At 45.5% G+C, this 22,720-nt stretch overlaps 2 protein-coding genes across 9 annotated transcripts in view; one reads left to right on the top strand and one right to left on the bottom strand.

Annotated features, from left to right (window-relative positions):
* Window positions 1-14,217, bottom strand: part of Tmem116 (transmembrane protein 116) — a 43,058-nt gene extending 28,841 nt beyond the window's left edge. For 2 of the 8 annotated variants that reach the window (XM_055605835.1, XM_055605837.1), the window contains exons 1-3: window positions 1,877-1,980; window positions 1,322-1,368; window positions 368-431 (exon numbers count right to left, since the gene is read on the bottom strand). In XM_055605835.1, coding sequence (XP_055461810.1) covers window positions 368-431; window positions 1,322-1,368; window positions 1,877-1,924 — 159 coding nt within the window. In that variant the 5' untranslated portion in view covers window positions 1,925-1,980. Of the gene's footprint in view, window positions 1-83; window positions 214-367; window positions 437-1,321; window positions 1,369-1,876; window positions 1,981-8,796; window positions 8,896-13,741; window positions 13,873-13,899; window positions 14,053-14,153 lie in introns of those variants that run through there. The other 6 variants (XM_055605838.1, XM_055605839.1, XM_055605836.1 and 3 more) reach the window with 5 other exon arrangements.
* A 37-nt stretch (window positions 14,218-14,254) lies between these two features.
* On the top strand, window positions 14,255-22,537 carry Erp29 (endoplasmic reticulum protein 29). The gene is made up of 3 exons (XM_055605844.1): window positions 14,255-14,480; window positions 19,935-20,073; window positions 21,716-22,537. The coding sequence occupies exons 1-3, from the start codon at window positions 14,337-14,339 to the stop codon at window positions 22,213-22,215; spliced, it is 783 nt and encodes a 260-aa protein (XP_055461819.1). The 5' UTR covers window positions 14,255-14,336; the 3' UTR covers window positions 22,216-22,537.
* Window positions 22,538-22,720: the final 183 nt, after the last annotated feature.

The raw sequence follows: 22,720 nt of genomic DNA, 5'->3' as shown, positions 1-22,720 counted from the left end.
TTGTCTCAAAACAAATGAGAGAGAGGGAGAGGAAGAAAGAGAGACAGAGAGAGAGAGCTGTTTACCTGGAGGGAGGGCCTTACCACACTTAGCATCAATTCTGGCCTCAGACCTCAGGCAGTAGCTTCTTTATCCTTAACAATTCACAGTACCAAAGAGACCCACACTAAGTAGCTAACCACTGGTAACTGAGGGTTAGAGCTGTAGTCCTGCCTGTGGACAGAGGCAAACAATCCCATGTATTACAATGAGGTCTTTAGTCACAGGTCATACAGTTATTCCACTGTGCACACGCTGGTGCTGTCCTGGCACTTACTTCAAAGGCTCCTCACTGACAGTGAAAACTCAACAGAAAGAGACTACTCACCTCTGCAGACTTCTGTGGGTTCTGGAACATGGTGTAAGTGATAAGTGAACTCGAACCTATAACACTGAGACACAGAGCACAGCCATTACAACACAGTGATCAGACTACTTTTTACTGTTTATTGACGTAGTTGATATAAAACATAACACACAGATTTTTTTAGTTTATGAACATGCTTCATAGATTTGCATGTCATCCTTGTTTAGGCTCATGCCAATCTTCTCAGTATCATACAATTTTCCTCACTATGGAACCATGGATGGCCTAGACCCCACTATGTAGACCAGGCTGGCCTCAAACTCACAGCGATCATCTTGCTTCAGTCCCCAAGTGCTGGGTTTAGATGAGCCGCCACTGTCATGTTTAACACACACAGTGGTGAGGGGCGTACCCAGTGCTGGTCTGCGTCAGTCGTGCGGCCAGCTGCCCACTCATTTCACATAGGAGCCCTCCCTGTTTCTTGTTACTCTTCTTGCTTTCACTGGGGGTGAAAGTGTGGTGACCCACCAACAGAGGGAGACCAGAGGTCAATGTCAGTGTCAGCCTCTCTCATGCTACACCTTGCTTTTTGAGACAGCTCTCTCTGAACTTGGAGCTCCCAGATTCATAGGATTGGCTAGCCAGTAGCCCCCCCAACCCTCCCCCTCATCCTCCAAAGGCTGAGATAACTGGCAGGTAACAAAACAGCTAGCTTGTCATGTGGGTGCCGGGGCTCCCAATTCGGGCTCTCATGCTTTCAAAGCAAGCACTTTACTCATTAAGACACTGTCCCAGGCCCCTACCATTTACTGGTCAAAAACCACTGGCATAGAAAAGAATTTCTAATTAAAAAGGAAAATGCAGTCCCAGGAGGAAGATGCGGAAAGCTGAACAGTTCTCCAGTCTGCTCATGCAATTTCAACAGTCATGTGATACAGACTAAAAAAAAAAAAAAACAAAAAACATACAACATACCTCAGGGTAGCCATGGCAAATTGTATCCATTGTATTGCAGGAAAAAACTATACAAGAGAGAGAGAACAGTTAATTTCTTACATTAATGTTCAATCTAACTTTCTTTTCAGTGTTTATTAACCATCTTGTCAACAGAGACCTTTACGTCACACTACAAAACTGAGAGGGAGTGAAGTCTGAGAAGGCCTGTGATAATGCAGGGACTTTGCTGCCCTCAGCCTAACTCATTATAAAACACTCACATTTTAAAAGAAACAGCAATGAGCAGAAAATGACTGAATGAGAAAGAAAAGTTGAGAAAACTACAAGAACAAAATGGCAAATAGAGAGGAAAGCCTCACATTTAAGGGAGAAGAGAGAGATGACAGAAGAGTTATCAAGGAAGACAGTACTAACTGAAGCTGACTGACAGAAAGTTAAAAAGACAAAAAAGGAGAATGATGAAGAGGAAAAAAGGTTATTAGTAAGGAGAGGGCCACTGTGAGTAAACACACAACAGAGAGGAAGAAAGGAGCAGAAAAGGGAGGGGGGGAGAAGCTAAGCTTTTGACCTTACAGGGTCCCATCTGCCTTCCAGAGGGCTAGTCTCCAGTGGGAGGGCCATAAGGACTCCAGTCCTAGCGCCCCTCCAAGCTTTGGCCCTTCTTAGTCAGGCTCGGAACAGGTAGCTCCACCCCTGCCTCGGCAGGGCTCCACCCATCTACTCCTGCCCTGCACCTTAAGGGCATGAGGCGGAAGGGCCAAGGAGAAAGCCAAAAATAGAAAGAGCAGGTGACAGAAGAAACCAAGTTGTAAAAAAACATGAGAAATTTTAAGAAGGCGCAAGAGGCAGGAGTAACAAAAAGCAGAGAGCATATTTCACAGCAAAAAGATAAAGTTGCAAAAGAGAAATGGAACAGGAGAAAAAAGAAAAGAAAGAAGGGTTAAACTTGTCCCTGGTTAAACGTGTCCCTGGTTGGGGACAGGATGATGAGAAAGGTGTCACACTCTCACATTTATGGTTGAGAGCCCAGCCTTTAACGGCTGCCATCTCTCTAGCCCAGGGTGGCACATTCAGCTAAAGTTTTGGTAGCAGTGAAAATCGAAAGAAGTTGTTCACGTTTGTTATATCCAATACTAACATATTAAATATTATATCACACCACTTGCTCAGCACACGTAAGTATAACCAACTTTGTATAAAGCAATGTGTTATAGGAGACACGGAGATGACGTCTACACAGAGCCTTCCAGGAGCTTCTAACACAGTGGGACATGGTCTGAATGCCAAGAAACACAGTCTGGATAGAGCAAGAATGGGGATCGGCATGTGGGGGCGGTGGCTGAGCCTAGGGCAGAGGAAAGCAAGAAAGAACAAGCATTGCTTTAACTGTACTTTCATATGCTCTGCAACATCTTCTCTGTGTCTCAGTGTTGAGGACTGAACCTAGCTTGGCAAATATCATGCACATATGCTGACCACTGAGCTATGCCCTAATAATTGCTTGCATAGTGGGAGCAACTTAAATGCAGGTGTTCATATCAGAGTGAGAGTACACATGTTGTTAGGTAGGAGATTTTAATAACTTGTCTTAAACAGGCAACTGAAGTGCTAGGAGGCATCTGCATCACAGATGGGTAATCAAGAGTCCTGGGAGCATCTGGAGGTCTCTAATCATGTCTACCTCCTAAGGGTGTGGAGACCAATGACTGTCCCCGGGCGATAAGAAAATGCTCTTGGACAAAAGGCTCTTCTGTTCCTCAAGACAAATGTCATATTGTTCAGAGAACAGCCAACCATCAGTCACAGAGGACCTTTCCCTTTGACACATTTCTAAAATGTCTATGCCACCTTCCGGCACATGTGTGTATGCCTGTGTGTGTATATACATGTGTCTGTGTGCACAGACGTGTATCTATGCATGTGGCTGTGCACATGTTCAAGTTTGTGTGTTGTGTGTGAGCGTGCCTTGTGTGCATATGTATGCCCGAGTGTGCAGGTGCACTGTCCCCTTGGAACCCCTTGGGAAACAGAGCTTTGCCTTCTCTTGCTACAAGACTAGCCCACACTCACTGAAATCAGTCCCATTCAGCTTTTGACCCTTTGCTTTGAAGCTCTGCTTTTCATTTGTGTGCATGTGTATCTGTGTGTATGGTTCTGGGATTGAACCCCGGAGCTTGTGCACGCACACCGTCGTTCACCCTCGGTGACTATAATATGGTCACAGCAAGATACATATTAAGATGTATAACAGGATTTTACTAAACTTCTGACAGGAGTATATGTTGATTTGTTGCTGTTGGTATTTTTGTTCTTGTTTTAAAATAGGATCTCACTGTGACTGCACTCCTGCCTAGCCTGAACTTACTATGTATCCTAGAATGGCCTTAAATTTATAACAATCCTTTTGCCTCTGCCTCCAGAGTATTGAAATTGAAATTACAAACATAAGGCACAACACCCAGCCTGGAAAGTTTATAGTGGTAATAACTGCCAACTTTCTTTCTTTCTTTCCTTCTCTCTCTCTCTCTCTCTCTCGCTCTAGCTCTCTCTCTCTATATATATATAGGGTTTTTTTGTGTAGTTTTTAAAGACAGGGTTTCTTTGTGTAGTTCTGTCCTGGACTTGCTTTGTAGAGCAGGATGGCCTCACACTCACAGAGATCTGCCTGGCTCTGCCTCCAGAGTGTTGGGATTTTGGGATTGCAGGTATGCAGCACCATGCCTGGCCACAGCTGTATTTTTTATGAGTCTTTACAGTTCAGAGGTGAGTACACAGGCATGTAGGAAAAGGGTGCATGTCTGAGTATGTGGATGCATGTAGAGACCAAAGGATAGCCTCAGTGGCTGTCCACCACCTTTGAGACTATTATTCCTGACCTGAGGTAGCAACTAGGGTAGACGAAGGTCCAGCGAGCCTCTCCCCCTTGCAGTTGCTAGGATCATAAGTGTGCATTTTGAGCATTTATTTTACCTGTGGCTGGGGCTGTGAACTGGGATCGACATGCTTGCAAGCCCTGTGCTTTACCAGCTGGGCTACACAGGCCTTCCCTTCTCTTCTTTACACCTCCCAGTCCTGTTCTGTAACTTAGAATGTGAGAAATTTTATTCCAATTTAAAACGTTAATTTGTGTGATTCAAAAGATTCCATCGGGCTGGAGAGATGACTCAAAGGTTAAGAACACTGGCTGTTCTTCCAAAAGTCCTGAGTTCAATTCCCAGCAATCACATGGTGGCCCCCAACCATCTATAATGAGATCTGGTACCCTCTTCTGGCACACAGGCACACATGTAAACAGAATACTGTGTAAGTAAATAATAAATAAATTAAAAAAAGAGTCCATCAAGAAAATTAAAAAGCAACCCATAAGTAGGATGAAGTATTTGTAAGCTTTAAATCTGGAAATACTGTATGGAAGCCTAACATGTTGGCTCAGTCGTCCTGCAATCCCAGCATTTATTTGGAAGGCTGAGGTAGGAGGAACATTAGTTCAAACCTAATCTGAGTTAATTAGTGAGATCCTGTCTCAAATAAAAAACAAAGACTCAGGTTGGTGGGGAGGCTCAGCAGGTTAAGGCACCTGCTACCAAGCCTAATGGCCTTAGTTTGGTCCCTGAGATCCACATGGTAGAAAGAACTGACTCCTGCAAGTTGTCCTTTGTCCTCTACACAGCTGCTGGGCACATAACCCAATGAGCAAATGTAATTTTAAAAACACAAAGACTATATGTAGTCTATGAACATAGATCATATAAGGAATTCTTACAACTAAAGATGAGATAACCCAATTAAAACTAAAAAAACTTGTCAATAGAAATTTCCCCAAAGATACAAATAACCAGTAAGTACATGAAGTAGGTAGTGATTGTGGCTGCTGAACTCTGAATACACTAGAAATCACTACTGCACACTGTGAAAAGATGAACTGTATAGTTCATTGATTGTATATGAAAAATGAAGTTTGGGACAAAAGCCAGAACAAAAATGTTGTATCACTGGACTTTGTGGTATAATGAATACTGGAGATGTCTGCTTTTCCTCTGGGGGGGAGGTGGGAACCTCAAGCAAAAAACACAAAACAAACATTGTAAGAGGGAATTAAAGACGAACCTTACATGAAAACACCTAACTTCTCAGAAGAAATCCATTATTCCTGGGCTGAAAAACTACATTGCAAGATTTTTATGAAATCTTCAGGTTAACCCCAATAAACAATGGAAATATTTGAAGTTCCTGGCCTTGTATGTAGCCCAAACTGGCCTCCAACCCTCTATCCTCCTGCCCCAGCCCCAAGTACTGGGACTATCACTGTGTACCTCTCTGGTCCATGTCTTTTGAGAAGAGGGTAGAACCTACCTGCAACTAGAAGTCAAGGAACTTAGTTCTTCAGAAGCAGGACCTCAGAATGAACTGCCTGAAAAGTGTGTAAACAACACTAAGCAAGAAGAGGTGTGTAAGAAAAGTTATACCAGACTAATATGTTCTCTTGCATAGAATAACTACATTGAGTTTATCTGGGATTTTGACAGAATAATTGGTGAGAAATCTCATGATATTAAAATAACAAACTTTAGGTAGGCGTTATGGTCCATGCCTGTAATCCCAGCACTCAGGAGGCAGAGGCAGGAGGATCACTGTAAGTTTGAGGTCAGCCTGATCTACAAAGCAAGTCCAGGACAGCCAGGGCTATACAGAGAAACCCTGTCTTGAAAAGAAACAAACAAACACAAACAAACAAACAAACAAAACAAAACAAAACAAAAACAAGCTTTGCCAAATGGCAGCACTACCTTAAACCCAACACTTGGAGGCAGAGGCAGGTGAAATCTCTTTGAGTTTGAAGCCATCCTGGTCTACACAGTGAGTTCCAGGAAAGCCACAGCTTTATAGAGAGACTCTGCCTCAAAAGACAACTACACTTTAGGATAAACAAAATCACAATTAAGGTAATTTCTTTTGCAAATAAACCCTGGCTGCCATCTATACCCCTTTCTTCAGTAACCCAGGTGAGAAGCATCAGTCCTATTCTTCAGCATCCTCCCTTCCATGGGCTTGAGCAGACTTGATTTCAGCAGGAGCCTGCACTTGCAGCTGCCAGTGGTGAAAACTTGGCATAGTCTGTTTGTGCCCTTGACACAGTGCATGGTAAGGTCAGTCTTCTGCCTGGCTAGAACTCAGTGCTCTCCTAGAAGATGGTTCCTAGCAGGACCCATATAGTAAGGCCAGGACATGCTTTGTGGTTCCTGTAGACTTTATTCACAGGAATCTTTACAGATAGGGATTCTGGGTACACTTCACCTGTACGTAAAACTATGAGGTGTCTGTGTGTATTTTTTGCCTTTTAGTTCTGAATGAGGCCTAGTCAGTGAACAAAACTCTCTTCCTCATTTATTCTGCACCAGGGCCCTTTCCACAGCCACTGTTGGCACTTCAACAAATAGAAGCCTTCAAAAACCAAACCAAACCAAACCACCAACAAAAACACTCAAACATTAGCAATGACTGAAATTATTCCCATTTAAAACTAATTTTTTTCCATAGCCCTATAGCATTGCTCAAAGCTGTCCTGAGCACAAGTGTTAGCATGGAAAACAGATACTAGGAAAATCAATGGAACAAACACTGCAAACCTCAAACTTGAGCAGAAACAAAACTGCATCCACACTCTCTCTATAAGATAAAACCTTATACCATTTTGGCACTCCTTCCTCTGCTTCTACACTTAGTACTGTAGAAGAGTCAAGATGAGCCTTTAGATTTTCCACATCAGGACATCACTCAACAAAGGAAACATTAAAGCAATTACCTTTGCAACACAATTTAGAGCAGAGGCTGGCACCTACTGACACCTTCCAACCAAACCGCTTCCTTCATTTCTTCCAAAACCTAATTCTAGCCAGGTATAGTGGCAAATGACTTTAATCCCAGAATTTGGAAGGCAGAGGTAGGCGGATCTCTTCGAGTTTGAAGCAAACTTGGTCTACATGGTGAGTTCTGGAATATGCAGAGCTACAAAGTGAAACTCTGTTTGAAAAACAAAACAAACAAACAAACAAACAACAACAAAACACAAAGACTATACTTCTAGGGCTAAGGAGAAAGCTCAAGAGTTTGCTCCACAAGCCTAGTGACCAATGTTCAGATTCCTAGAACCTGCCTAAATGCTAGCTGTGCATACCAGTATGCCTGTGGTTCCAGCAGGACCCACAAACCCAGAGGACCCCACAGCACGCTGGCTACCAGGCTTAGCCATGTCAGTGAGCTCTGGGTTTGAGTGGAGACTCTGCTTCACTGAATGGGACAGAGAGATGAAAAAATGATTCTCACTGTTACCCTCGGGCCTACCCATGCCCACCCCCATCTGTGTATGCAAATAATGCATACACACATGCACAGCTCACACACAAACACATTTATGAAATGCGGGGGGGACGGTGTTAGGCCTACTATCCTAACCACAACCAGAAAGGCATTTCTAGGTAACCGTTCTAATGGGAGGGCCCGAGGATGTACTCAGAAGTGAGCAGTGTCTAAAATGATGAGATTTTGTAAACAGCTTTCAATTCCCTGCTCCTCTCTAAGACAGGGTTTCTCTGTGTAGCCCTGGTTATCCTGGACCTCTCTCTGTAGACGAGGCTGGCCTCAAACTCTCAAAGATCCACCTGCCTCTGCCTCCCAAATGCTAGGATTAAAAGTGTGCATCACCACACCTGGCCCTCAATTTTCTTAATAGGTCTTATTGATTTTAAGACAGAAGAGAAAGTCTCAAGCCCGTTTTCAATATACTTTCTCCTAACTATAAACTATTTTACCATTTTGAGAATTCCCTCCAAGGCACTGTTCCCTAAATTTCTTTAGGGCCTAAAGCATCATTTCTGTATCTGTCCCTCTCAAGTTTCCCAACTGCACTGGACTTTCTTGGAGGACTTGCCTGTTTCTACTCACGCTGCACTCCTCCATACCCTTCTCATACCAAGGCATCACTCTTCTACTTAAAGGACATTTGAGACAACATCTTCAAAAGCCATTTTCCCATTTTAAAATTATTTTCAAGACAGGTTTCATGAGTTTCATGAGGCTTATCTTAAACTAACTATGTAGTCAAGGAAGACCTTGAACTTGTGATCCTCTGCCCCTGCTTCCCTAGTGCTGTGACAACAGGTGTGTGCCACCACACCGGGTTTATGCAGAGCTAGAGATGGAACCCAGGGTTTCACGTACACTAGGAAAGTGCTCTACCAACTGAGCTAAATCCCTACATCCCCTCTTAAACCTTATCAATTTGTGTAGCTCATTTTTTCTTTTATTAAGGTAAACTCAAAAATGGGTTTTTCTGAACTTTCTGGACATACACACGCCTATAGAATTCTCACCCTGGGGCTGGCAGAGTCTAAACAATGTCTTTCACACTCCTCATAAGATCATAAAGACAAAACAAAGTTTGATTCTGCCAAAATCTACCCTGGGTAACCAATGGGTTTATGAAGATTACTTACAGAACATGGGTGAGGAGTTCTGAGCAGGAGCCTTAGGTGACCTTCAAGTGCCCAGCATGGATGAAAGCTTGCCCATGGCTGCACAGATGGGTTTCCTTCCTAGTCCTTCCAAGCCTGTATACTGGAGCTCCTCAACACCACAGCTGGGGCAGAATGGCATACAACTGGTTGAGAGGAGTGGCTGGATACTCGGGTGAGAGACCTACAGTGCTCCCATCCCTCCTTCCAGGAGGGAATATTAACAAGTCAACAGGCTCAGTTGCGGTGTGGACATGGGCACACCTGAACTTCTGAAGATGGTGGCAGTTTGGCATGGAAAATGGTTTTGTATAATATATATACACTGACTTCTTTTTCTCAAATTTACCAAAGAGTAGACCCTGCTATCTTTGATGACAGACACATTATATATATATATATATATATATATATATATATATATATACATATATATATATATATAATTAATTATGAGCAGGGTACAGTGGTGCATGCCTTTAATCCCAGCACTTTGGCAGGCAGAGGCAGAAAGATCTCTGAGTTTGAGGCCTGCCTGATCTACAAATCAAGTTACAAGACAACCAGGGCTACACAGAGAAACCCTGTCTTGAAAAATGAAAACTAACCAAACAACAAATTCTAGTGCTTTAAAAGGTCAGTGTCTCAGAGGCTGGAGAGATGGGTCAGTGGTTAAGAGCACCTATTGCTCCTGCCGAGTTCATGAGTTTGGCTCTCCCCACATGGTGCCTCCAAACCCTCTGTAATTCCAGTTCCAAGGAATCCGATGTCTTCTTCTGATCCCTGAGGGAACTACACATGCACACACATGTGCATTTGTGCACACGTATAGACATTCATATACATGAAATAAGGTAAATAGAATATCAAATTCATTGAAATAAAGTTCAGTGTCCCCTGATGGACGTGATGGTGCACTTTTTAAAAAATTTTTATTTTATGTGCATTAACATAAAATAAATGCAGGTGTCAGATCCCTTGGAATTGGTCTTACAGACAGTTGTGAGCTGCCAAGTGGGTTCTGGGAATTGAACCCAGGTCCTTTGGAAGAACAAACAGTGCTCTTAACCACCACGTCACCTCTCCAGCCCAGTAGGGCACTCTTCTAATCCTAGCACTCTGAAAGAAGAGGTAGGTGGATCTCTGTGAGTTCAAGGCCATCCTGGTCTAAAAATAAATAAGTATATATATAAGTAAGAGTTCAGTGACTTTTTAAATTATCCAGTCTCTGAACAATAGATGTCATTGTGATTTATTGTAATGAGCATATTATGCCAGAAACAGATGTATTTGTCTTTTCACAGCATCAGGATTTATTGACTAACAATACATTAACAGAGTTATGTCAGTTTCATTGGCTGCAACAAAGTAATTCTGAGTTCAATCCCAGCAATCCTAGGTCCTTTTATTCAAGGGTTACTAGTATTAACTCACAGATCACACACCACCCTGACATACAATGCTGTATTTATGCACATTACAGAATGGCCACAGAGTTACAGATGTTGCAGAGTTCAGAGAGGCTCTCCTGAAGTTGAACTGATGTACTTTCAGTCCAGCAGGGGCTACAAAGAAGTCTGACTAGACACAGACACAGCTGTTCAGGCGCAGAGTTGTCAGCACAGACCCAGGTATCTGGCTATTTCAAATGTTGATCTGAATTGAACATGACGGAGAGCCTGCACTGCTGGAGTCTCGGAGAGAGGAGGAAGTCTCTCTCCTTAGTTTCTTAGACAAGGCTCCTGACAGTGGGGTGTCAAAACTGGAGTGCTCTTTAAGTTCCTCGTGAGGGGCTTACACCTGGTGAGCTCCTGTGAGCAGTGTCTCTGCTTGATTTGATAGTCACAGGCAGCATTGCTCATTCACACAAAACAAATCATTTATCAGTTTGTACATCCTCCTGTGCCTATAGACAACAGTTGCTGACTTATGTGAACACAGTGTAGAGTCACTTTTCCTTGACACTTAAGCTCAATGTGATCAAAGTGTTGAATGGGCTGAAAGTAGAAATTCTACAAAACAGAGAAAGCCAGAGGAGGCTCATATGGTTACACCTGAATTATTTATCAAATTCTTACCAATTCTATCCTACTAAAAGATCTTTTTTGTTTACTTGAGACAGGGTCTCCTTCTGTGAAACCTGCTTTATTCATCAGGCTGGTTTTGAACTCAGAGAGATCCATATGCCTCTGCCTTCTGAGATTAAAGGGGTACACCACCATGACCAGACTTTCTGCAAATGCTTCTTGATTTCACTTTTAAGCACACACCTGAGGGTGGAACATTAAAGTAGGCATATACCCAACTACTCAGCTGTCACACCCAGGCCAACCTTTTTTTTTTTTTTTTTTTTTTTTTTTTAGTATTATTAGTCCCTCTGGGAATTTTGTATGCTTTGATCATATTTAACCTCCTCCTCCAACTCTTTCTAGATCTGTGACCCCTTCCCTTCCCACCCAACTTTGTACATTTTTCTTATTTGCCATATTTTAACCTCTCTCTCCTCCTTTAATACTGCAATTGATACTTAACTCCCTTTAGCCTTCAGCCTTCTCCCTTCTGATCCATTCCCTTCGTTTTTCATTTTTTAAGTGAGTAAGGATCACATACACAGCCCTGGCTGACCTAAAATTACATAGACCAGGCAAGCTTCCCACTCACAAAAATTCACTTGCCTCAGCCTAAGTGCTAGGATCAAAGGCACATGTCATCATGCCCAGCTGTAATCTTTTTTCTTACAGGCACATCAGACCTGCTAGATTAGGGCCCACCTGAACAATTTCATTTAGCTTTAGTTATTTCTGTAATTACTGTAATTATCTCTCCAAATGCAATCACAGTGCATTTGAGGCATATGATTTAGTCCATGACAAGGACACTCTTATTCCAAACTCTTCCTCAGATTTCCGCAGGTCTCCTTCCCAGGAAGGGCCCAATAAGGCTGGGATTAGAGGTGTGCCCCACCACACCAGGTTTCCTTCATTCTTGAGTGTTCTTATATACAAATCTGGAAACACTCCAACTAAAGCTGCTGGTGGCTCTAAACCCCTTAGATTAGTGAGAGTCTGTATTTTGACTCCTAATTTGCCTTTACATAGATTCATAGTGCTCAACATGCTTGGTCATATTTGTCACCTACCAGAACTATATAATTTCCTTTTGTTTCACAAATGCTTCTTACCCTTCAACATCATGCCCAAAATTATCTTCTGAGAACAATGTTGACACTTCTGAGCAAGACTAACTTGTAATACAGGATCTTTTAAGGTGGAGAATACTTCTGCAGCGATTAGGAAAGGTAGGAGATGCAAGTGAAGATTTCAATACTTACTGGGTAGATGGGAGCCTGGAGACCATACATACAACTCAAGATGTGTAAACAAGGAGACAGGGAAGGACCTATCAGCCTTTCTTAGGACATACCAATATCCAAATATATTTCCTGGGGAGCGTTTTAATTGGTAGGCTTAAAGTAGGTAGGCATGAACCCCAGGAAGTCACACTGTGACAGCGTAATCAGCTGTGTCATACCTGCACAGCCTGTGCTAAATGTGAAGTCAGCATGGCTAGTCAAATGGAGGGCATCTAGCTGTCTATTAGAGGGGCGGTCATTACACGACTGTAGAAGGCACAGCTGCAGAAGAGAGTTTTTCTTTTTCAAGATTTATTACATATACAGTATTCTGCCTGCACACTACAAGAGGACACCAGATCTCATTATAGATGGTTGTGAGCCACCATGTGGTGGCTGATAATTGAACACAGGGCCTCTGGAAGTGCAGCCTCTGAACCATCTCTCCAGCTCCCAAAGAGCTTCAAACCCAAAAGAACATGACTGCTCCTAGGTATGGTGGAGGAGAAAGTTTATCGTACACAAAATGGGGGGCACAGTCAGAGGCAGCCATCTGGGAGAGTCCTGAGTGGACAAGACCCTGAACCATGTGAGGAGACAGGGAGGAGAAAGGGGAAAGAGGAGTGTGGATCAAGAGAGGCAGCCTGGGCCAGGAGACTGACCAAGACAGTGGCTTAGCTAAAATGGCTGGATTATCTAGGGAAGGACAGCTGGAGGAAGGGCAGCCTAGCTCCTGGGCTGGAGAAGTTAAGGGTAGGGGCCCGGGTACCCTGGCCATACCTTGTAACAGGCAGGGACTGAGGGATGCTGGAAGAACCTGGCAGTGAGGTCCACTTTGATGTGCTACATAAATTACTTCAGGGATTTGAGACTCAAGAGTAATAAAATAGAAAAGAAAATGCACAACATAATCCAGTTTTGTTTTCATGATTCTACCAGTCTCACACAAGCACGCATGTGCACATGTGTGAATGTGCATGTCGAGGCCAGTAACTAACCTATCTTCCTTAATCATACTCCCATCCTTTTTGAAAGTCTAAGCCTGCAGCTCACTGATTCAATCAGGTGCGATTTGGGAATCTTCCTGTCCTTGCCTCCCCAGTACTGGCAAGTATGTTACACTCAACTTTTTGTGTTTTGTTTTAGTCTTTTTGAGAAAGGTCTCACCAGGTTTACTCTGGATGGCCTGGAACTCACTCTGTAGACCAGCCTGGGCCTCGGGATTGGTTCAAGTAGAGATGTGTATCACCACAAGGAGCCCACATCTGGATTTCTCCTTGGTTGCTTACGATGGAATTTAGATGGGGCCTGTGGCGCGTTTGCAGCCCTGACAGACCTGGAACACACTGTGTAGACCAGGCTGGTCTCCAACTCAGAGATCAGCCTGCCAGCTTTCCTAGCACTAGGACTGAAGGCCTGCGCCCCCACACACAGCCTGCTGGTTATTATCCCCGTGTCTTCTCCTTCAGCTTTTACATCTAGTCCTTGAAAACAGCCTTGTTTTCTTATTACGCAGCCCAGCCTAGTCTTGCCACACTCCTGCCTTGTGCTGAGATTACAAACATGTGCACCTACCACACCTGACCGGAAGTAGGGTAGCGAACAGGAGTTTTCCCAAGCTTCTGGAACAGGGAAGGCCACAGTCCCTAAGGTACCCGCGGGACTGACCAGCGCTGCAGCCTGCGGCCTACGAGGGCAAGGAGGCGACTACCAGTGACAGACAGCTGACTAACCGAAGGAGCAGCGGGTCCCAATAGACCGCCGGGAAGCCAGGGACGCCTGCCTCGTTTTTTCCCAAGGCGAGAAGAGGCATCGAGGGACTTGCTGAGGGTTCGCTTCGCGCCTCTCCTCACGCGAGAACGCGGTGGAGGGCAGCCTGAGGGAGCGGAGCAGAGTGCGCGTGCGCGACAGTCTCATTTAGCCCGCCTGTCTGCCAAGTGGCCGCCCCCCCACCCCCCGGCTGCGTCCACCACGCATGCGCACCTACCTCCCGCTGCCCTGCCCTTCTAGCGGGTGGCCCATCCCTTCCACCTTAGTGGGGGCCTGAGCCTCCTGGAGTGGACGCGTGCGCGCACGCGCGCTCGCGGGACCGCCCTCCCAGTGACGTGACAGCCCACTCGGAGCGCTCCGGCCCTGGCTTTCCTATCTCCCGCTCCAGGAATCCGGCGTGATGGCTACCGCGGTGCCTGACGCCGTTTCGCTCTCCCCGCTGCTGTCCATTCTCCTGGGCCTGCTGCTCCTCTCTGCTCCGCATGGCGGTAGCGGCCTGCACACGAAGGGCGCCCTTCCCTTGGACACAGTCACTTTCTACAAGGTAATGAGGGCTGGGGGTCGTGCGCAGGTGCAGGTAGACGTCCGTAGGAGCGCGCGCCCATGGGGACGTTGGGCCCCAGGGGGTGGCAGCAGGCAGTGCTTAAGGACCATCCCTAGACAGCCTGCCGATCTGTAGGCTCAGTGTTGACAGAGCAGGGGCGCACCCTGACCGCCCCCCTCCCGGCATCCTTGCCTTTGCTTTGCAGCCGGGGTCCACGCTACCGCCTTTTACAAAAGAGCTACCAAGACGAAGTCAAAGGAACTAAGTGTCCGATCCCTTTATCTATTGGAAAAAGACAATGCCGGGAGAGATCCAATCCACGAGTCCCAAGTGGAAGGCCGGAGGGCGGGGCGAGGTCGACGCTCCCTGATGGGGTGGGGGTGGCGAAGAGAACTCCGCATGTTTGCTTGCAAGTCTGCTCCCCCTCCTCTCGGAGGATGGATTGAAGCCTACTTGGCAATGTGCAAAACCATCTTCAGACAGCACGCGGACCCTACAAAGTGTAAGGATGCAAAGGTGCAGGTCTGCCACCTGTAGAGAACATCTTGGGGCAGAGAACGAAATTGACAAAACCAGATCTAGGCACGAAAGAACCGTCACTACCCCCAGCAATTTTCACAAAATTTGGTATTTAGGTCTGGGTAAATGGACGGTGGAAATGTTGAAGTCCTATTGCAGTGGCCTCTGTGGACCCAACTCCTTCTCATGTGTCTGTCTGTAGCTACCAGCAGCTTCTCACTTCCTCTGTTGGGCGAGCTAAGTGAGGAGAGAAGTAGTCATTTTCTTATTTTGGTTTCATGTGAGGAACTGAAAAGCAGAAGCAGAAGAGTATTTTAAAGGTGCTGTCTCGAGTGGTGGTGGAACATGTCTATTTTGGAGATGGTTGCTGTTCGGACCCGCGACATAGAGCCCATTCAAGGTTCTTAGGAATTAAAAAACGAACAAACTGCCTGATTACTTGTTAAACATATTAATCACCCACTCAACTCTTAATAGCAATCTAGTTATACCACAGTCCAAGTGTGAATGCACCAAAACACAGGCCGTGGTTCTTTTTCTATTTTTAATTTTTATTAATTGCACTTTATTCACTTTGTATCCCCCCCTGTGGCTCCCTCCTCCCCTCTCAAACCCACTCTCCCTCCCCCTTCTCCACACATGCTCCTCCCCAGGTCCACTGATGGGGAGGTCTTCCTCTCCTTCCTTATCCTAGTCTATCAGGTCTCATTAGGAGTAGCTGCATTGTCTTCCACTGTGGCCTGGTAAGGTTGCTCCCCCCTCAGGGGGAGGTGCAGGCCGTGGTTCTTATTCTTAGAAATTTGCACCGAAATTTAATCACTCCAGGCTCCTCCATCTTTACTGACTGCCTCCCTGCTCTAAACTGTCACTCACCTTCCTCCTGGCACCTTGAGATTCCACTTAATAGACTAACAAGTCCTATAAAGAATACCCCTTGTAGCCTCTCATTTCCTAGCCATTTACCCCCTTTTCCAATCTGCTCCAGCCAGAACAAGCCTTCTCTCTGACTGTCCCTAGTTCACAGCTGCTAGCACATCTGCACTGGCTGCCTTGTGACTGGAACATTCTTTGCCCAGTCTTTGAAATAGGTTACTTTTCATTGTTCTGTCTTAGGTTAAATATTATCTCGTTGGGTCCTTTCTTTGCTTTCTCAGACTCCCAGACTTGAATGTCAACCCTTTTGCTGTTTGTTTCCCCTTAGGGCACATATCACCTATTACTTTTTTCTCGTCATTTATATTCCCCATAGTAGAATATTACATGTCTATTAGGTACCTGCTCTTTTTTTGAGGGGGGACAGGGAGATTTCGAGACAGGGTTTGTGGAACCCTGGCTATCCTAGAACTAGCTCTGTAGACCAGGTTGGCCTTGAACACAGAGGTCTGCCTGCCTCTGCCTCTCACCCCAGTGCTGGGATTAAAGGCGTGTGCCACCATCAACCAGCTGTATCTGATTTATTTTTCTGACTCTATACCTCAACCTAGGTTATTTATTGAGCATTTAATATGACAGTTGATCTGGTGGTATGCTGTGTTCCTGTGAACAGGTATCTCCTCCAGTCTCTTCCAAACTTCACTGTCTTCAGAGGCAAGAGGCCTCTCCTGGTGTTTTGTCCAGGAGTCTTGTTACATAATCTGCCTTCCAGTGATTTTCATCTTGGAAAAACATTCTCTCATTACTTTTGACTCTCATTAGAAGGCGTCATTAGATGAGAGGCCCCATGCTGTTCACTGCTATGTTCATTTAGGATGTGATAGGCTCTTAGCAGATTATTTGGTGAACAAATAGATTTTTCAGTCAGACATGGTGTCACACACAGCACTGGGGAGACAGAGACAGAAAGTCTGGCCATGAGTTCAAGGCCAGCCCGGTTAACTTAATGAAACCTTCTTTGTCTTAAGAAACCCAGTGAAGGACCTACAGGATGGCTCAGCAGGTAAAGGCACTTCCACAAAGCCTGATGGCCAGACTCCTCTGGACCAATATGATGAGAGAACTGACTCCCACAAGTTGTTCTCTGACCTCAGTTACTGTGTTTGTGAGGGCACCCACCCCCACACACACACTAAACAACACTACTGCCTCCTGTTAGCTAAAATTTACCTTTCTACCCCAGTGTCCCCATGGCTACTGGTATTCTGTATTATAAACGTAGGTCCCTTGGTAGGGATCCTGTGTTGTGCTTTGATCCTGTGTTGTGCTTTTGAAATATCACCCCACTTCTGCACACTGAGTCACAACCATGTAGCATCAGATCTCCAAGAGTTAGCACTCTGTTCACATTTCTTAGTGTCTGTCATAGGCCAGACACCAGGACTTGAAGAATGCACCAGAACACAGGCCATGGTCCTTATTCTTAGAAATGCACATGTTAGTAGAAATGACAGAAAATAAGCAAAAGTAAGAGGTGGCTGGCATAGTCCTCTTTACTAGAAGGGGACATCTGAACTAAGCCTTGAATGATAGAGGCAGCCAGAAAAGAACTCAGGAAAAGGCTTCCAGGCAGCAACAGTTGGAGCGAGTGCTGAGCAGAAACAAGGCCACCTGGGCCACAGGGATATGATCTGATTTATATTTGCAGTCTCTCGTGCTCTGGGCCCTTAGAGCTCTAGACTTTTTGCTATCAGTGACTTGTTCCCATGGCTTCTGTTCTTCATGTACCTAGGCAATGTTTATATCCTTTAAAAATGTAAAACCAAGTGAATGTAAAAAATAATGTCTTTTTACCTTCAGTGTTTGCCTGTGATGAAAACATAGCAGTTATAAGCATTAAAGGTTGGAGGAGGCTGGAGAGATGGCTCGGTGGTTAAGAGCAAATACTGCTCTTAGAACCCAAGTTCAGTTCCTGGTCCCCATGTCAGGCAGCTCACAGCTGCAAGGGATCAGGCGCCCTCTTCTGACCCCCTCTGGTACCTGTATTCAGATACATAGCCACACATACACACATAATTAAAAATAATAAAAAATTAAGTTGAAGATGGGAAGGCAGTATTACTGATCAAAGCTAGTTAGATAAAATGTGTGCATTAAAAGAAGCCACCAAAGGAAGTCTTTCAGTCTGCAGTAAGTTCAGTGTGTAGACTCACCATTAGGACCCCCTGAAGCTCCCTTCCTAGTAAACTGAAGGTGATCTGAGTTTGTGTGTTCAAACAAAACACTAGGGCAGTGCTATCACGAATAAGTAAGAGGGGGCTGGAGAGATGGCTCAGCATTTAAGAGCACTGACTGCTCTTTTAGAGGTCCTGAGTTCAATTCCCAGCAACCACATGGTGGCTCAAAACCATCTATAATATGATCTGATGACCTCTTCTAGTGGGCAGGTGTACAAGCAGATAGAGCACTCATCTACATAAAATATTTTTTTGTTTTTTAATTTATTACAATTTATTCACTTTGTATCCCAGCTTTAGCCCTCTCCTTAGTCCTCTCCCAGTCCTGCCCTCCCTCTCTCTTTTCCTCCCATGCCCCTTCCCCAATCCATTGATAGGGGAGGTCCTCCTCCCCTTCCATCTGACCCTAGCCTATCAGGACTCATCAGGACTGACTGTCTGCCAAATAAATAAATCTTAAAAAAAAATAAATAAGAGGCGCTGGGCTTGTTGGCACAAGCCAGTTATCCCAGCACTGGGATACAGAGGGCAGCCTGTCTACAAAGTGAGTCCAGGACAGCCAAGGCTACACAGAGAAACCCTGTCTCTAAAAACCACAAAAAAAGGGCGGGGGGAGGAAGAAACAGCTCAAGAGTCTATCAGCTGATATGTGGTTTACCTGGGGTGTGGGGTAGGTTTCTGAAGTACTAAGCAAAGTGTGGTGATGCATGCCAGTACCCTCAGCACTTGGAAAGTGGAGACAGAGGGTCAGTGTAAGCCAGCCTGAGTTACATAGACCATCTCCAAAAAAGAAATAAAAAAGGCATATAGTACTGGCATATGCTATACCAAGAACAAGTTCTATAGGCATGGTAGGCAGAGAAATGAGACACAGAAGGCTACATTGTGAGTAATTCCGAGTAGACAAACCAGGGCAACATGGAGGATACAGGAGGATGGTTTGATGGTACAGGTCTTCCTTTTAGGCAAGGTACCTAGACAATAATGGTGGCTAAATAGCACTGTTATTTCTCCGCTGACAGGTCTCCCCATGTAGAACAGCCTAACCTCCATCTTGTCCTTCTGCTTCTGCTTCCTGAGTGCTGAAATATAGGTGTGCACATGGCTGAACTGTAGTTGTTAAGATTCTGAAATATTTTCATTAAATTAACTTTATCACAATTAAAATTCTGACCTCAACAGTTTAAAACAGAAATGTAGCTAAACGGTACTCTGGTCTTTTTAAGAGAAGGTACTGACCCATGTCTAGCCTTTTACCAACCTTCTATCTGTTGAACTCTGGCCTCCATGGCCAAAGCATCTTGGATAGTTTGGACACCTTATGTGGCTGTTTGCTTTTTAGCAGATTTGTGGTTTGGTATTAACTGAAGTGGCAAACATGGCAGGGGAAAACAGAGTGCATGCTAAGGTCTTCTTAGAATTATTCAGCCCGGAGGGGAAGGCCGTAGCTCTGTTTACCCACAACTCTGGTTTTTTATTTGTTTGTTTGTTTGTTTGTGGAGACTACGTTTCTTTGTGTCCTTGGCTGTCCTGGAACTCACTCTGTAGACCAGGCTGGCCTCAACTCAAGAGATCCTCCTGCCTCTGCCTCCCAAGTGCTGGAATTAAAGGCATGCTCAACCATTGCTAGACTTCCAATTGTCTTGCTAGTCCAAACACATACCTAGTGCAAAGGAAGCATGTCCTACGCTTTAAGGAACAAGTGAATGAGAGCATAAAACAGCTTGTTTTTCCACTGTGTTTCTTAAACAGGGGCCCCTTGGGGAAAGTAATTAGCCCCAATTGTCCCTAAACACCCGACTTGCTCAGCTCTATGCACCCTCAGGTCATTCCCAAAAGCAAGTTCGTCTTGGTGAAGTTCGACACCCAGTACCCCTACGGTGAGAAGCAGGACGAGTTCAAGCGTCTGGCTGAAAACTCAGCCTCCAGTGATGATCTCTTGGTGGCAGAGGTGGGAATCTCAGGTATGGACAAGTCCAGAATGACTGGGGACGGGGCTGGGAGGAAGGAAGCTAGGGCGCCTTTCCCTGCTGGGAGAGGGAATACATACCCCCAACCCATGGAGAATTTGGTTGTGCGGTCTGTCAGGGTCTGGCACCCGCAGCAAGCTGAGGCAAAGCAGGTGCTGCCCCAGACCAATATAACTGCCTGTCTTGAGAACCAAGGCTGTTCTTGCAAGGCAGAGGTTGGGAGGACCGTCCTCTTGTCTTCATTTCAGTTTTTATGCCACAGTATTGAGTTCTGGCATTTAGCTGAAATGAACCCATGCCACCACGAATAGAAGGGCAGTCTTCTGCCATCGTGGTCACCTGCATCTAGTGGCAACAGTCCAGAGATCTGTAGACACTGAATTTCAGTCCTGTCTTGAACACTGCATGAGGAGAAAGATCATGAGGAGAAAGACCATCACCTCAGCTGGGAGACCCCACGCTCCAGAGCCTTACCTGTGTCCTCCCAGCAGTCTGGTGGCAGTAGAGCTGGCTAGCTGACACATTTCTCCAGGGCAGTTAGTCAGGTGACTCAATTTCCAGTCTGTTCCCTCAGAGCTTGGTGAATGACTGCAGTATGGCCAACATTCATCCTGTGTCTGTTATGTGCCAGGCCACTATCTGCTTTCCATGAATTTTGTCCTGACACCTCAGTGAGGGAAGTACTATGGGACTGTCACCTCAAATGCTTAAAATTTAATGGGGCAGATAAATACCAGATATAGGGGCCTGGAGAGATGGCTGAGCAGTTAGGAATACTGACTAATTTTCCAGAGGGCCCAGGTTCAGTTGCCAGCACCCACATGGCAGCTCACACTTGTCTGTAATTCAGCTCCAAGATCTGACACATACATAAACGTAGGCAAAACAGCAATGCACACCAAATAAAAACAAATTATTAAAAAAAAAAAAAAAAAAGCAAGACTTAGGACTCCAACTCCAGGCAGCCATGACCTACTAACAGATCTCAGGCTGGAGACTACTACTGCCCATTGGGAAGGGCGTCAGAGCTACCGCCACACATTAAACACTTCATTCTTCCAAATGATGTACACATTCCCTCCCTGGTCTCCCTACAGACTTTGTGTGGCAGCCAGAGTTCACTGCATGCTCCCTTTTCTATAAAGCTATAGCCGTATGTGCAGCTCATGACCTTAAAGCTCAGTCCCTGCCCACACCTTCCCCCAGCTCTTCCTGTGGCTCCTCCAGTCAGGTCCCACAGCTGCCTTCATAGATCACATGAGCTTCCTAGTCCCAAACTGTGCCACCATCCTATTCGTTAGGGTCTCTTCACTCCTGTCTCCTCATTCTTTACCCTGCAGCATCACAGAGCTTGACATCTGAACCATGACTGGACCCTCACAAACACAACAGGTTCTGGCACATGGTGGAGACAATAGTGAGAAGATCTCATTTCCAAAAAAATTTTAAAAGGCAGAGTCACTGAATGACACGAGTAAAGCCACACAGCTAAGGCATGTTAGGAAAAGAATTCAGACCCAGGTCTCTGATGAATTGTCACATTAAACTACACAGCCAACCTTGGAGTTTCTCCCTCTGCTCAGGAGGTCCCATAGCAGTGCTCTGCTAGTTCCTCACATCTTGTTTCTGTTCACAGACTATGGTGACAAGCTGAACATGGAGCTGAGTGAAAAGTACAAGCTGGACAAAGAGGACTACCCAGTGTTCTACCTCTTCCGAGACGGGGACTTTGAGAACCCAGTCCCATACAGTGGGGCAGTTAAGGTTGGAGCCATCCAGCGCTGGCTAAAGGGGCAGGGGGTCTACCTAGGCATGCCTGGTTGCCTGCCTGCCTACGATGCCCTGGCAGGTGAGTTCATCAAGGCCTCCAGTGTAGAGGCCCGCCAGGCCATCTTGAAAAAGGGGCAGGAAGGCCTCTCTGGTGTGAAGGAGACTGAGAAGAAGTGGGCCAGCCAGTACTTGAAGATCATGGGGAAGATCTTGGACCAAGGTGAAGACTTTCCAGCCTCAGAGATGACTAGGATCAGCAAGCTGATTGAGAACAAGATGAGTGACAGCAAGAAGGAAGAGCTGCAGAAGAGTTTAAACATCCTGACTGCCTTCCGGAAGAAGGGGGCTGAGAAGGAGGAGCTGTGACAGGGCATGAGGGATTTCCAGGGTTTGCTGAGGGCGGGAAGGGGAGAGCTTACCTGCTGACTGTGGGGCTCCCGTGGGGTGTAAGGGGCAGTGGAACAAAGCAGTACTGAGCCAGAAACCTGAGCCCTGAATATGCCTGGACATTCATGCTGCTGAGACCATATTTAGGACATCTCTAGACCCAGTCTGTGGAGAGCCTGTGCATGTGCTCAGTCAAGATGGCTGTTGAAATGCCCCTGCAGAAGAATTGGTGCTACAGAGGGAGGTACTGCTCAGGTCCTTGATGAGTGTAATTCTGATCAAATAAAGTCTGTTTTGGTTAGATGGTTTCCTTTTCAGATTGTACTTTTGGCCTATGATTAGAGTTCAGTTTTGAGTCTAAGCTTTTATGGATTCTGCTCTTCAAGGGAACTCTTCCCTGCACAAGGCATAGCCTTGTTTCTTTCTTCTGCTGTCCACTCTCAGAAGAATCATTTATGGCAAGGTACAGGGTGCTTCTACCCTC

The sequence above is a fragment of the Psammomys obesus genome, unplaced genomic scaffold (genome assembly GCF_907164565.1).
Source record: "Psammomys obesus unplaced genomic scaffold, mPsaObe1.curated_primary_1811, whole genome shotgun sequence".
NCBI classification, from domain to species: Eukaryota; Metazoa; Chordata; class Mammalia; order Rodentia; family Muridae; genus Psammomys; species Psammomys obesus.
The sequence above is the reverse complement of the archived record's forward strand: the minus strand, read 5'-3'. Positions and strand labels throughout refer to the sequence as shown.

Excerpts from the sequence above, each read along its gene's own strand:
- Erp29 (XM_055605844.1), top strand. The coding sequence starts at position 14,337 with ATGGCTACCGCGGTGCCTGACGCCGTTTCGCTCTCCCCGCTGCTGTCC. Across the intron at positions 14,481-19,934 it reads ACACAGTCACTTTCTACAAG|GTCATTCCCAAAAGCAAGTT; the intron begins GTAATGAGGGCT and ends ATGCACCCTCAG. Across the intron at positions 20,074-21,715 it reads GGCAGAGGTGGGAATCTCAG|ACTATGGTGACAAGCTGAAC; the intron begins GTATGGACAAGT and ends TTCTGTTCACAG.